General features: G+C 40.0%; 1 protein-coding gene across 1 annotated transcript in view; it reads left to right on the top strand.

Moving 5' to 3' along the window:
* Positions 1–16697, top strand: part of LOC108570937 (dystrophin) — a 517829-nt gene that overhangs the window by 396534 nt on the left and 104598 nt on the right. The window contains exon 36 of the mRNA XM_017932876.1: positions 8067–8239. Coding sequence (XP_017788365.1) covers positions 8067–8239 — 173 coding nt within the window. The remainder of the gene's footprint in view (positions 1–8066; positions 8240–16697) is intronic.

The following is a 16697-nucleotide window of genomic DNA, read 5'->3' as shown; positions in this document are numbered from 1 at the left end:
TACGAGTGGCGGAGATTTACAGGTGCATCGGGGGGTGGTCACGAGCGTCGTCCGTAAACGTTCTAATTAACCCACAAAGTCGTTTGTCCCGTCGCGTTTCGGAACAAGCAGCGCTCGTTACGATGATAAATGAAACGTGGATATGATTCGGTCGCGAGACGGTCTCGTAATCGCGCTTTCCTTTCGTCAATTACCTGTGCAGGTGCGCCATGTGTTTGGAATATTATCAGAAGCGGCAACGCCAGGCAATAAACCAGAGAGACTCCTCCTAGAAACGTAATATTACGTCCTCGGTTCGCCATCGAAATAACTAATATCCCTCTATCGCTCTCTCGTCTAGCCGCGAGCAGAGCTTGAACTTCGATTCGAGCGTAAGGATTCGCGGTACTAATTGAATCGAGAATGCCGCACGGACGCCCACGGGATTGATTTAATTACTCGTGTTTGCGAGATCTGTCGCGTGGCTAATCAAAGACGTTTAAGAATTTCCGCGATTCTCGTCTCTTTCGACCGGATTTTTACACAGTTTTCAACGCCGAGAAATTTGCAATGGCGTTTCCTCGCGATGTACGATATTCTCTAATTCGAGAAAAATTGTCGGAAATTAACGAGGATTAATCTGAAGCATTCCAGAGTATATCGAGATACTCGCGGTAATTTGACAAAGCATTCCGAAGTTCATCGCGGTGATTTGTCGATCCAATGTTGCGTAATATTGCGAAGTGTTCCACGCGTTCCCTGTGTTCCCCGTAGGTTCGCGGAATGTCGTACCCGTACCACGAGGTATTTCCAAGCTGCCGCTGGAGATTTTAAAATTTGTCACAGCATCGCAGAATATTGCAAAGCGTCGCTGATTTTTCTGAGCAGAGATCCTGTGTATTTCTCAAAATGAATAGGTTACTAGACTCGTCTAAAACTGTGGGATTATTTTTTAATAATTTTGTTGGAACAACGTTACGCGATATTTCAAACCGTTCCTGGAACTTCGGGATAGTTGCAAATCACTCGCGGCCACTGTACGATATTTACAAAATTATCAACGACGTTGCAAAGCATTTACTCGTTGTTTCTAAATACGTCTCGAGTTTCTGAGTGCTCTCTGAAATTTCGCAGAGTGCTCGAAATCGTTCTATAGTGATTTACATGTACACGGTGCAACGGTGTTACAAAATATTCGAGGAAGCTTTCGAACGTAAATACAGGAACTCCCGCGCAATTGTCGTAGCACGTCCCCGCCGCTTCGTTATCGCGAAAAGTGAAATTAAAAAAAGAGAAGAGAGAGAGGGAGAAGTAATAAAAGAAAGAAGGGAAAAAAGAAAAGAACAGAGGGTGGAAAAAAAGGGCACGATTTTATCGCTCGCGACGCACCATCGATAACGTGCTATTTGCGTAATTGCACGGCGGTTGCAGCGATAAGAACCACCGAGCCCCGTCGACTGGCTAAAAACGCTTTGCATTTCACGCTTTTTCCAGCCCATCTACCCATCGAATTTCCCCCCTAAACGCTTCTTTTCCACGGTTCACCTGGGTCACTTTATACACACCTATTACCCGGAAAATTTAATCTGCATTGAAAGTGCACGGTTAAGACGGCGTATCGCAGCCTCGATCGTCTTCACGATCGATAGGTATCCCATGATCCTGTACTCGATCGACAGACACGACGTTGTTCCCTCAGCTTCTTTTCGGTAAAATCGAACCGTATTAGGAGCGAATCAAACGGTTATAATACACCGGTAACGTAATATGCAAAATTTGAAATACGAATGTAACGTGAATGTGTGAAAAATGAATGCTGAATATGGAGAGTCGAGCCAAAAAATAAATGGACCGCGGTATTCATCAAACGTTGAGAGGATTAATATTGAACTTTGATATTTTTCTACTTTACACACTTTATTTATTAATTGATTAATTATTGTTACGGAATAAAAATCGTTTCTGACCCATGTTTGTTGTACGATGCTCGACTCGTGAACGAGACTGGTTTCAGCTCGAACTCGGTTAGTATCGTTGCGCTCCCGATGTGTTAATCCCGGAAGGGCGAAATTCTAGTAGTTGGTGTGGTGATGGTGAATAAAGAAGGACTCGAAAAATGCGGAGGTGTGATTGGGTATTAGGAAACTAGTGGAAGGAGAACGTGAGGGTGAAGGTGGTGTGTAAAAGTTGAAATAATTTGGGGAAAACCCGGAAAGGGGAAAGGGATAGGAAACAGGACCAGGATGCAACTTGAACTGCTTTATGGTAGGGAAGGAATTTGTTAGGAAGACGGCTGGAAAGGACTGTTTATTAATTTACGATATATTACTGGCCGGTGGGCTGCGCGACCGGACATTTGTAATAAGAAAAAAGTTAAATAAATTTAAAAATCTAAGATTCCGCGGAAATAGATTCGACGATTAATCGAACGCCAACTATCAAACTTCATCCGACGCAGAGATATCTGGTGTACCAATTAAACGTCACCGATTCGCACTCTCGACGAGCACTCCGACGAAAAGCATTTTGATGGATGTACCCCGACGCTTTTTCGAACAGGTTCCTTGCACCGTTGCACACCATCCGCCACAATATTTGCCCGTCCATATTTGCCGCTCCCTTTCGCCGTATACAGGCCGTCCTATAAATTGTGGACGCAAGTTTCGCCAGTTGGACACGCGGGAGAGCGATAAAAAAGGCTCGCGCAAGCTGTTACACTATAACAATCTATCCAGGATGTTCCCTGCTTTTTACGGCCATAATCTTCTCGACAATCGACGTTCTTTCATCCCGTGAATCATTCGAATCATCCCCGCTGAATAATCTCCCTGTGTAAATCGTTTGAATTTTTACACACAGAGATTCGTTAAATGTGCGAAATTTGTTGAAAATTCTGGTTCTCTGTTGCGTGCTGCAGCAACAACAACACTCTTGTCACGCTGACAATTTGCAAACCGACTCTCTCCTCCGTTCCACCGGAAAACAACACCAGCCTTCCATCTCAAATGACGAACGATCGGGTTCTCCTCCTCCCGAAAAAAAAGTTATCGTCCGCATAAATTCACCGAGGGTTGTTCATCACTCGTTCGCACGTTCAATTCTCTCCCGTTGGAGCTGGACTGCATTTTATGATACAGCCTGTACGCAGCGTGTGCGACACGCGTCGATTCGTGGATCACATCCGGGGAAAATGTCGTTCACCGGGACTACCAGTCTGTGGAGTTGAACGAAAATCGACGAAAAATCGAGGCTAGCGTTAGAGCTAGTGGAAAAACAGAGGTCTGCGGACAGAGGGCGGGAAAACGACGTCGGATTGAAGTTAGCGTAAGAGAAGAAGAGAGAGAGGGAGAGATACAACCGTGGGGTAGAGCGTATTCAATGCTGACTTTCAATCCGTGCTTCCTTGAATTATGGAAGTTAACATCCGCGACCTGGGAAGAAAAGCTGTTGAATTATTATCCGGTTCCCCTTCGACGGGAGGAAGGAACGTACGAGTGGTTCGCTTTTCATGCGAGAATACCGAGGGCCCTCGTACGCTCCTGGATATTCATTGATTCTCTTTAACACTAGAACAACCTAACCCGTTAAAATGACGGATTTCGGATTTAGCTGGAATTACGGGGATTATTAAGACGCTTTCAAGGAGATTTCCCGGCGAACAATCTAATTTACTCGAAATACACCGGAACCCCTGAAAATGATTTAAGAATTTCACGATTCGTAAAAATTTATTTATGAAATTGTACATTCAGAATGTTCGCGGAATCCATCTACGTTAAAAAATATGCAGTTTCATTAAAAAGAAAAGAGTGCATTTTGCATTTATGGAAAGAAATTAAACAGTAAGAATGTAGACCTGAGTCGGACGCGACTCTGCTATTTTTCAGATTAAGATTTGAATACGCGTTTAATGTTTTCGTTCGTTAATTATTCCTTATTGTCAGGAGGGCTCCAAACCTCTCATAAAAGCGGAGAATTTGGAGTTTCTTCGTGCATCTCAATAGCAATTGACGTATCATAAACCCACGCGAGCTGAGGCACATGCGAGCTAGCGAGCGGTACCGTTACCCTGGGTTTTTCCCAAAAGCTCAGGTGACGCGTACCTCACCCAGAACACCCCTTCCCTAAGGGTGAGCGGTTGGCGTCGGGCGTCGACCAAGGCCCTAACTTGATTGGGAGTTTTGGCCCCCCACCCAAATCTCACCCCCGTCAAGGGACCCAAATGGACGGACAAAAACCGTATAAAGGGACTGGGGTGACAGACAAAGAGGACATTAGTGAAACATAGAATCTGAACTCTGGTACGAACGATTACACGAATTTTGCTAAACAAAGAGTTATTTGCTATATAATCAGGCTTCGTGAACATTGTGGGAGCCAACACCGAGTCAAAGTACTTTCTGACACGAACGTTAATTGTTCCAGCATTAACTGCCACGACCGCCGACAGGATGATGTCTCGTCTGTTCAATCATTTCCCGCGACACAGCTTTCGTTGTACGTTAGGGGAGGTTAGCGGGATTCGTGGTAATGGAGAATTCATGGCGGAGTATGGTTGCGAGTAGGGAAGTCGGTAGGATTGCTAGAGAGGTCTGTCGGTTAAAGTTGCACGGTCAGGGTTATCGCGTAGGCTCCTTTCAACGAATGACCGGCTATTGTAATTTTTGTAGTAGCCGGAGAATTATCCCTTAAAGGGAGTTTCTGTTTGTACAGCGTACAACCGAGGAACAAGGTTATTTCTGTAGAATTCTTGGGGTGAAGAAGTTGGTAATAGGATTTTGAGAGCGAGTTTGTGTTATTTCGCGAAGTTCAATCTTTCCTGTCTGGATATGAGTTTTGAGAGGAGAGGAATAAGAGAGAAGGTGCATATACTTCCGTGTACAGTGTTGAATAAAATATCTGTCGAGGTACGCTTTCAGCGAATCTATTGATTAAGTAATAGCGTTATATCTGAAGAATATTCCCGGCGATTTTTCCATAGCCTTCTTTCTCCAAGCAGCAGAAATCCGTTCGTAAGAAATGCATTTTTTCAAGTTTCAAATTGATCGCCCAACTACAGTCCGTTCAACGAGACGAGTCACTAAGTAAAAACAAACAACTCCCTCGCTTTTCACGTGATCGGCTCTGCGACTATGGTCATTGGCTGTCACATGTTACAACTCAGGGCCAAGTTATGGTGGTCCGAGGGGTCTTGCAGGCAGAAACCTTAATGATTTCCAAATGTGTATTTTATGACTTCAGGTACTTTTCAGTGGTAAGCAAAAAATGTATTGATCACGTGATAACCGATTTTGGCAATTAGATGGTATAATTGAATCAGCAATAGAACCATTTATTATAAATTTAAATGATTCCGACGATAGTTCAGTATCAAATACCAGTTGTGAGAGCAACATAGAATAAAGAAATAATAATTACACGGAACTTCTCTTGTACTTTCATTCATCCTGTTATTTAGGTATATTTATATAACAAGTAACTCCATACCATAGTCAAAGAATTTTAATTTAAAAAAAAAAGCTTATCCTACGATGCGATATGGGGATCCGTAAGTCGTTCACGTGCTCGTGTTTATACTTGGTGACTCGTCTCGTTGAATGGAGTGTATAGTAGTTTTTTAGAAAAAATAAAATCTTGAAGGTTTTCTGTGCTCCTTTATCAAGGTATTCTGACCCTTTGGACTCCTTCGTCGAGTGTGACTCGATATCAGTCTTTTTCACAGGTACGAATGAAGTAATTTTTAAATTGCCAGTTTAAATATGTATTATATTTTGCAATATTTTTTTGCAGTAGGTACACATATATGTATGACCCTTGATGCTATTTTCAATATAATTAGTAAAAAAAATTGTTTAAATTAGTTTCTATCAACCAAATGTCTTTTCAAGTGCATTTTAAATAAACTTCTTAAAATAATAGGGAGTTTTTGAAAAAACAATTTTTTTTTAAATTTGGAGTTTAAAGGGTGAACCCTTTGGAGACGAAGGACTACATATCATATTGAGATACTGATTTTTTGCGAACGTATAACCAGGTCACTATTCTAATGTTCTTTTTCCAAGTTAAATAATTTCAAAATTCTATTTCCCTGAAATAATAAGTTAAGTATATGAGTTTATGGCAAAGTCAGCTATTTTTATTGCTTAAAAATATGTAGATTATTGATTCATAGTGTTTCGTGAACGCATACGTGAGTTTATCGTCCCGAAAGGGTTAAATGTTGCTTAAATTTATTCTTACTCCGAGTCTGTTAAGTGTCCAATAACTAAACCACCTCCCGAAATAAATTTCCACGGAACGGTGTCGTAAATTTTCCTCAAATCACATTTGCACGTGCACCGAATTTACGAGTCTTGAAAAAGAATATTTCAACCGTGCGGTATGATACCTTGGAAGAAACGAACGTTGTACATTATCGTACACTATGTTTCCGCGGAATCCTGTTAAAATTGCGTGGAAAACGAACAGAGCGTGGACGGACGGCGACGAATATTTCTTAATTCACTTGCATCGACCTCGATTTATTTTCATCGGAGGCCGTCGGCGCCCATAGCCTCGATGTACATGAGAACCCGGCATAAATCACTTCTGGCCAAGCGTTCGCCGCAATTCACGTCATCACGATGACGGAACACCGTGAACATTCTCTCTCTTTCTCTCTGTGATGCGAATATTTCCCACGCGCGTTCGTTTCCTCCCGTCGAGGAAGATCCCCTGGAAATATTGCGCGAATTCTTGAAATTTCCCGCGCGGAGTATCTCCGGCCGACGGGGATGTTTCTTCGATAATAACGCCGTTCGACGATCGTGAAATATTTTAAATACAGTAGACTACCTCTTATCCGGCCACGCTTTTAATCGGTTTCCGCTATTTTCGTTGGGAGTCCCTGCAAGAAAATAATTGACACATTCCGTGTTAGGTGTATAGCTCGATCGTGATGCACAGTGTTTATCGTGAAGGAAACTTAATTTTACCTTTGGACTTAAATTTTGGAGTGAAATAAAGTAAAAACGCCGAAAGTGTAAAGGATTTAATATTCGATCTTTTTTTCTTTGTCACTTTTCAAGGTTTTATCCGAAATTTAATGTTGCGTCTGTCACTTAACGTGGCAAACGACTTTAAGGACGAATGCAGTGCACTCTGTAATGGTTCTGTAATTTCTTGACGAAGATTCACATTTTATATTTTATACGGAAATTATGTAAATAATATTTGAGGTATATTTTCGTTTATACGGCCAGAAGTCTTAGCGGCAAGTTAAGAGGAAGTCTACTGTATCCCTGAAATTTCTACCCTCGATGGCTACGCGACGACGGCGAGTTTTCCCGTCCATTATGGCTTGTATAAATTATTCCGTGTATTCTATAGTGTCTGTTCTTAAATGGTTTAGATAGAATGGACCAAGGGTATATAGTAGTTCTCTATTTTTATACATTATCTTGAGAAAGTTCGTCCTATGAGGGATGATAGTTATTAATATTTCATGTACGGTTTCGTTCGTGAGTATTAGAACGATTACTTAATGGGAAGCAAATTTTATAGTAACTTGCTTGATAGAGGACTACATATTGTCTCAATTTTTTTCTTAAACTAAATCATATCATCGTGTCAACTATTTTCTTTTTTTGCTTAAAAATGTGTGAGATTGCTGGTTTCCTAATTTTTCGTGAACGTACATGAGAGTCCACCGTCCTCAAAGAGTTACGATCTAAAGAAAGAATTATTCACACTGCAATCTCGTAATATAATACATAAATCTAATTTAATTTATCTAAATCGTATAATACTTTTTATAGGAACGTAATGGGTGTCCTAATACTTACGAATGTAATATGAAACATAAATATAAGAACACTGACAGAGCAATCAGTGTAGAGTACAATAAAAAAATCTTACAAATTTTATTCTCCAATGTCAGAACTTTTTACCAATTATTCTACAATTTATTTCAGGAATAATTCAACCTACAAGTTCACTTTTTTCATAATCTCCGTAAAATCCACTTAAATGAAAATTACCATAATTCAATTACACTCGAACATCTCGCCGACAGAAAGATATAGAAGGGCCACTGTTTCTCGTTACAGGACCTGCAGTCGGAAATCGAGACCCATCGAGACGTTTACGCGTCCCTGAACGGCACTGGCCGGAAGCTGTTGAGCTCTCTGGCGAGTCAGGATGACGCGGTTATGCTACAGCGACGACTGGACGAGATGAACCAGCGATGGCATCATTTGAAGGCGAAGAGTATGGCGATAAGGTGAGTGACGATTGTCTTTTATCCAGCTTTTCATCTCCTCCCAGCCGCCTTTTCTCTTCTCCCTTTTGCAAGCTCGTCTGCGGTTCTCTTGTCTCCTTTCTTCCGGTTTCTCCCCTTTCTTCTTCGCTCCCCCTCCTTTTTTAATCCAATTAGCGTTCGCGGTGAGAACGATGACAGGTGGAACGGTGAAGTTTTCAGCTCCCGTGAGCGGTAACAGGTGCGCCGTTTCGAGACAGACGTTCCATTTTGCGTTGCGCGCGAGAATCTGGCCAGCGTGAAGTGGCTGTAGAGAGAAATTCCGCGGAAATCGCGGGATGGTGGAATGAATTACGCGGGGATAAGTTGAAACGTGACGGCCAAGAGATGAGCTTGGAAGGATGTGGAAAAAGAATTGGAAAAAAACTCGGAAGGGAGAAAATGAGAGAGAGAAAAAATGTAATTCGGTTGAAAAGGGGGGAAATGAATGATGTGTTAAAGGAGGGAGAGACGAAGTTAGGCGTGTAACGAGCAGAGAATGATGTGGAGGAAGGAACGATGCGTAGAAAAGAGCAGAGGATGAAATGTGAAAACGTGGGAAACGCCGAAGGAAGAGAATAGGGAAAATGAAACGTGGAGGGTGAGAAGCAAGAAGAGTAGAGCAGCTTTGATTTTAAAATATTGCCGGGATTTATCGAACACCCACGGCTATGAGATTCATCCGTTGTGTCGACTTCGTTCGACGGTCCGTTTGCCGCTTAGTTTTCCTTTAGGATTCATCTATTTTCCCGTCACGGTTCGCCAAGCCCTTCAAACGTAACGCGAACAATACTTTCCAATTTATATGCATTTCTTCCGTTAATATCTGTCTCGATCGTTCGGTACGCTTTTCTGGTAACAAAAATTGTCGGTCATAAGGGGTAGATCCGGGACAGATTCTACATATGCGAGATCAAATTTGCGCGACGATACATTCTTCTTCCTTTTCGTGTGAAAATTTTCGATCCTCTGCGACCAAACAACCGCGACTGCGTTTTTTTTTTTTGTTTTTACCTTTTTACCTTTCCATTCTCTGTGGTTTTGTTCCTTCGATCCTCTTTTTTCTCTGTCACTCGGCCAACCGTTCACTTCTGAAAGCTTGATTCAATTTGTGTGCACGCGCTCACCGATCGGTTTGTTAATCCATCGCGTATTTGAAAAAACGCACCAAACCGGTGTCAAGCTTTCCTCGCGGTAACGCGGGGCCAGACGACGGTCGATTTAGGAAAATCACGCGATGACTTTTCGACGGTACATCGGAAATTTCCAGCGAAACGCGTACGTTTCCGTTTTGTTCGCGACGAAAAAATAGAAATGATGGAAAAAAAAGATAACGTCGGGAGGAATACCATCAACGTCAGCGAGATCCATCGCGTGCCTTAATATCCTTCAATTTTTCCAGCTTGAACAAAGGTTGACGTTTAAACGTCCCGGTCAGTCAAAACGAAAGAAACGAAAAATACACGATAAACCTTTCAAATATTAAACGTCAAAGGACAGATTAAAATGTATACGTTAGCGGCGTAAAACAAGTATAAAATCCAGCAAACCATAAAATAAGATCTACGTTTCACTTCGCTTAGGCAGAGTATACATTGTCTGAACTCTCCGCCTTTCTTAGTCACACTGTACATTCCCTCGACTTTACGCTTCGCCTAGACATACTATACATTACCTCAACTTCACACTTTGTAGCTAACACGTACACGCCCTTAAGCGCGTATTTCCAAAACGCGATTACCACGATGAACGCTAAAAAAAAAAAAAAAAAAGAAGGAGAAACAAGATGAAACGAGCGAGAGAAACAACGAAGAACGGAGAATGTGTGTGGGTTAAAAAGGATTCCGAAATTTGCGTGAAACAACGAACCGAGAATTATTCTCGTGACAACATCGCCGGAACAATGGCTTTTGACGCGCGAACAATTCCAAAGATTTCCAAAGCCGGGGCGCCAGGTCAGCGGCCGTGCGCACGCAGTAGGTTAACTATGAAGCCGGAAATTCTCCGAGCGCCATTCTCCTTTGATAACGTAACAGTTATGCGTCGCGGTAATACGTAAGCAGAAATTGTCGCAGCGCGAAAGAGCCGAACCGCCAGGCGAGAACCGAGATCTTTGACGTCGGAGACCGGTCTGCTCGTCGATTCTTCTCCTCTCCCTATCGATGCACCGTGATGAAACCCTCGCGGGATTCCCCCGTGAAACTTTGAAGCCGCGAGGCTGCTTTGACATCGCCCCCGCCGCGCCGGAAACCCTCCGCTGTGATCACGTGAACTCGCGGCCTCCGCCGGCTGGATTATTAAGGAGCGTATCGATTTTGCCTTGCTACAGTGTTTGATGCGTGTCGTTGCGGTTATGGTTCGCGGCGTATTCTCGTTTTCAACGGCGGAAAGTTTTGGAAATTGTGGTTTAATTATCGGGTCGATATTTCGGCAGATTTGGAATCCTACCGGTGTGTTTCATTACACCAAGTGTTCCCCGAGTTCTTTTCTTCTCGACGTTTCTCAATTATGAAAAATTTGCACCGGGAAATTTTGGACGGCGAATATATTCTCCACCGGGCAGACTAACTACTCTCCCTGTTTCGCTGTTTACTCGCCGCACTCTGCTACCATTTTTTTTCTCTCCGAAAAAAGAAGGAGTGAGAAGAACGTTCGCTAGTTTGTGAAAAATTACCGAGGCGGTGTTTCTTTTTTCCCACCCCTCCCGCGTATGCACCGTTGAAAAACTCCATTCATCTTTCAATTCTGGAGGAAAGATGAAAAAGGAGCGTTGCTAGTTTTCTTTGAAATTGGTCGATGAAAAATTACCATGGTGACCTGAAACGCGCAACTGAAGGTTAGAGAGTGAGAGAGGGGGAGATGGAGCGTGGAAAAAAATTCTAAAGTCAATATTCATTTATTATTCCCGTTTTCGCTTAATCAATTTCCCCATTTTTATCGTTTACAAAGGATACGCCGCGGGGCAAGAGAACGCGAAAATCTGATTTGAATACAGCGACGCCCTTCTACGCCTGCTGCTTTCCTTTGCCGCGCTTCGATTTGCATCGGTGCGGTTTATTATAAATCCTCGGTTGAGAATTTTCCGCGAGGAAAGGAAAGTTTGCAAATCTGCCGCAAGAACAAGTTTCGTCCACCGAGTTTCCGCGAGGAAACCGTCTTCGGCGTCGATCGTCGTTGAGCGTATCGTGTACGCTCACGGATTACCCCCGCAGCCCATATTGAAATCTTTATCCGTGGAAATTGCGAATCCCTGTTCCTCTCGTGTGCATCAGGTACACCGTGCACGAGTTCTTGTTGCGGCTCTTTCTTGGTGGAATGGTAAAAGAAAGTACGCGGCCATAGTCGAGACTGTAGAATCGCGGTTATGGAATTATAATGGTGACAGTTATCCAGATGTAAAAAAACTGGAGGGAATTATTTAATTACCGAACAGTTTACTGTAGGCAAGATTGAGGACTGAATTTCTAAGCTTGCGATAAATGTGTAGAATTATTATCATCTTAGAAAAAAATCATTTTAATTTAGGTGCACAATTAATTTAATGCCTTTTTTCATAAACTCTAATGTTTGTATTGAAAAGTCAAGCAGAATTTTAATGTTCGAAATCATTTTTATTATCTTAGATTACTTTTTTCCATTTATCGAATTTCTTGTTTGAAAAAATATGGCACTTTTGAGTAGATAAAATCGTTAAAATTTTGTGGAAAAGGCGCACCAAATTAACTTTTACACCTAATAACTTTCGTTTTAATTTATAAAACTGAGGATTATTAAATGCAATTAAACTATTAGGTCATCCCATAAGTTCGTGCCGAAAGCGAGAAATATTCTAATAAAAATCCAAGGAAATTCTATAGCGACCACATAATGGTCTTACCAAAAAAATAGGTGGAACGGGAAAGCGCTTACGTGTTATTATATCAAATTTAAAGGTTTGTTGGAAATATTGATCTAAATCATAAAATTTGTCACGAACTTATGGGATGACTTAATATAATATAATACATTAGTTTTTGTTACTTAATGCAGTATTAACCCTTTAACCTACAACAACGTGTCAGACTCGTGACAGGGATTCTGGTCAAGATATGACAAAAGTAGTTGTATTAGTAAGAAAAATTCATTGTAATCCTAACTTTCGTTTTAATTTCTAAAATTAAGGATTCCTAAATGTAATTAACCTGTAACAGATTAGTTCTTGTTACGTGGTACAGTACTAAAACGTTAAATGGCGGACGCTTGTACGCGTAGTCGGAAAAGAAATCATAGGTTAAGGGGTACGCGTAGTCGGAAAAGAAATCATAGGTTAAGGGGTTAAAATAATAAATACCTGACGCTCAGATGCACAGTCAGTAAAAGAATGGTAAATCAAAGGGTTAAAGAAGTGTCTCTTGATTTCCAATTTTCACCACCCAAAAAATCAAGAATTCATCTCTAAATATTTTAAATACTAACTTTATTTCAAGATTCCACTAAATCTTGCAATTCTCCCGCATTAATAACGCGTTAATAAAATATATTTCATGAATTCGAACTCTCGAACGATTTCCACGAATTCGATATCAGCACTCTGTATTCTTACACGGTGAAAACCGTTCTTTCCCGCGACGAAATTTCAGTGGAACAGTTTTCACGAGTGCGCATAATCAGATTCACTACAGTGAGAACTTGGCGGCAACGTTAATTCCAGACTTGGAACGTACGGTTCGCGGTAAACTTCCATCCAGCGGTGGGAACTATGCGAATACGCGACGTGCTCTCTCCGAAATTTTCGTCGGAAGTTAAACGCTTTGACGTTGGCCAGCCGAAGGGAAATTTCCCGATGCGTGGAGACAGAAACGGAGAAAGTTGTCTCTTCTTGTCCCGTGATATATCTCCACGTTTCAATCTCGCGCCGTGCGCGAGCTTTAATAAAGATCCTCGCTGCTATTTGGACAGCGGTAACCGAGGGTTCATTTTTGCTTATAGAGAACCGGCTGTCGCTTCAGACGTAATGTTTCGCCGGGGAATGAAACCGGCTTACAAACGTTCGTATTTTATTAAAGAATACGCCGCAACGTTACTTATTGATATCGTCTGGAATTGTGTACTCTCGCGGAATATTAGGTAGTGCAAAGAGGGCTTGGTTTAATATCGAGTCGTCTTGAAAGTTTCTGCGGTCTCAGACTGGTTCAATTTAGCAACAATGGAATTTCACTCGGATTCAGTATTCTCGCTGCGTAAATTTCGCTTCTGAATTAATAACCGGGTATTTATTCCACGTGAGAGAAATCTGAATGATCGTAAAACAGTTTTAAGAACACTTGAAAAAAATTGAAGAGATATTGCGAGACAGACGTTAGGGTGCAAATATCTAAATCTTCAAAAAATAATTTTGCGAAGGGAATTTTAAGCTTAATATCGAGTCATCTTGGTAGCTTCTGTGGTTTCACTCGATTTCAATATTTTCGCTATGCAAATTTCACTTCTGACTTAATAGCGAATTAATAATTAATAACAAATAAGTTGGGGAGATACGACAAGATACAAATTATATTCCAAATACCCAAATCTGCAAAAAATAATTTTATAAAGCAATTTTATGCGAGAAAGTGAAATTTCAGTATAGTCTCCACAGTGGTTTCACTCGATTTCAATATTTTCGCTATGCAAATTTCACTTCTGACTTAATAGCGAATTAATAATTAATAACAAATAAGTTGGGGAGATACGACAAGATACAAATTATATTCCAAATACCCAAATCTGCAAAAAATAATTTTATAAAGCAATTTTATGCGAGAAGGTGAAATTTCAGTATAGTCTCCACAGGTGTCAGGCCGCAAGGAAGCTAAACCTGACACTCGTAGAGTCAGGGACTACGTGACATAATTTGAACAACATTTACTTATCAACACGTTCACTGTCACGCCAGATTTACAGGTTGCGGTTAGGCGGCCACAAGAAAATACATATTAAGCATATACATTAAGCAGCTCATATTTGAGCTGGCAATACACAGCACAACTAACTACTAAACCAATTCACTCGAAAAATTTTCAATATTATTATTGAAGTAAACTTTCGTAGAACGAGAGTGAAAAATTGAAAGAATCAAAAGAAAAAACGCGAATTCGTATCTTTTTCGATTCTAGAATATAAGAAAATTTGAATAAAATACGCGACGAGAATTAAGGAGAAGCATAAGTTAAACGCGTAAAAATATTCAATAATAAACGAACTAGGGATGAAGCTATTATTTCAATACGCGATGCACTGACTCTAGTATTTACTAAAATTCAAAAATTCTCGTATAAATTCCGAAAATAGATTATTAATTACGGTAAACTACTGAGACGGTTTAATTAAGGGTGGGCATGGTGCTGCTTTAGTTTGAAATGATTTATAAACACATAATTAACAGAGGAAAAACCGTGAAACGGCAAAACGTCAACATTCTAATTGTTATAACATGTAAACAAAACTTTAAATTTAGTGTAAACAGAAAAAATATATAATACAATTTATTTCACGGTATTGCAACAAATAAACGTTGAATCAATATTTAATTCGTATAAAAACAATTATTTAACGTAATAATTTTACCTTCACTATGGCTATTTTAAATCTACGACCACAGGTCAACCTGATTTCTAATCCTTACGAACTTTAAATTCAGTCTAAACTGAGAAAATATATAATACAATTTATTTCACGGTATTGCAACAAACAAACGTTGAATAGATTCTTAATTCGTATAGAAACATTTATTTAAAATAATAATTTCACCTTCACTATGGCTATTTTAAATTTACGACCAAGGGTCAACCTGATTTTTAATCCTCCGAACTTGATTTCACAACGAGAAAGTAATAAGATCGTTGAAACGTACTTATTTGTCAAAGAAACTTGCAAAAATGTATAAATAATAATATGTAATGTTTTAACAAATTTTTGGAAGTATAAATTAATAATAAAATTGTGAAAATTAATAAATTATACGTTATTATAACATTAATAGAATTATGACTAAACCGAAGTTCGAAGTCGAGTATTTAAAGTCTGATATTACGTGCCTAGCGAGTGCCGGTAATTGTTAAAATTTGTTTAATAATTAGTAATAGAAATTCTAATTGATTCTAATGTATACAAGTGTTACAAGAAGGCTGAGTGTGTACAGGGTGGACATAGACTAGCTAGTAGCCCCCGACCACTCTATTCACATCTCAGAACCTTCAGGTCAAAATACGCCGCGAAGTGTCTAGGGCCCAGTATAAAGGGTAAATGATTTCGCGGGACATCGGCGGGTCCTTATATACCTGCGGTACCCTCTCCCCAAAGTCATTAGCAAAATCGTCGGTTAGGTCAGGCGGGAAATTTTCGCGGGAGATTTTCGCGGGAGATTTCCGATATCGTAACACGGTATAATTTATCAATTTTCACAATTTTATTAAAAATTTATACTTCCGACAATTTGTTATAACATTGCATATAACAATTTATACGTTTTTACAATATTCTTCAATGGAAACATAGGTTTTAGCGTTCTCGTTACTTACTCGTGGTTAAATTAATTTCGTAGGGATTAAAAATCAGGTTGACCTGTGGTCGTAGATTAAAAATAACCATAGTACAGCTAAATTTATCGTGTTAAATAATTCTTCTTACACGAATGAAAAATGTATTCAACGTTTGCTTGTTACAATACCATGAAATAAATTATTTGTGCAGTTCTGTGCATTTTCTGTGCAGTTCAACCTAATTTACTTAAATTTACATTGCGAGACAGTATACTGTAACAAGTAGTAACAAGCAAACGTTGAATAAATTCCTAATTCGTATTAAAAAAATTATTTAACACAATAATTTCAGCTTTATTATGATTATTCTTGATAAATGACCACAGGTCAACTTGATTTTTAATCGTTATAATCTTTAAATTCAGTGTGAATAGAGAAAATGTGTAATATAATTCATTTCACGATATTATAACAAACAAACGTTGAATACATTTTTGATTCGTAGGAAAAGAATTATTTAACACGATAATTTTAGCTGTACTATCACTATTTTTAATCTACGACCACAGGTCAACCTGATTTTTAATCCCTACGAAATTAATTTAACCACGAGTAAGTAACGAGAACGCTAAAACCTATGTTTCCATTGAAGAATATTGTAAAAACGTATAAATTGTTATATGCAATGTTATAACAAATTGTCGGAAGTATAAATTTATAACAAAATTGTGAAAATTGATAAATTATACCGTGTTACGATATCGGAAATCTCCCGCGAAAATCTCCCGCGAAAATTTCCCGCCTGACCTAACGGACGATTTTGCTAATGACTTTGGGGAGAGGGTACCGCAGGTATATAAGGACCCTCCGATGTCCCGCGAACTTATTCACCCTTTATACTGGGCCCTAGACACTTCGCGGCGTATTTTGACCTGAAGGTTCTG

This window comes from Habropoda laboriosa, unplaced genomic scaffold (genome assembly GCF_001263275.1).
Source record: "Habropoda laboriosa isolate 0110345459 unplaced genomic scaffold, ASM126327v1 scaffold90, whole genome shotgun sequence".
NCBI classification, from domain to species: Eukaryota; Metazoa; Arthropoda; class Insecta; order Hymenoptera; family Apidae; genus Habropoda; species Habropoda laboriosa.
The sequence above is the reverse complement of the archived record's forward strand: the minus strand, read 5'-3'. Positions and strand labels throughout refer to the sequence as shown.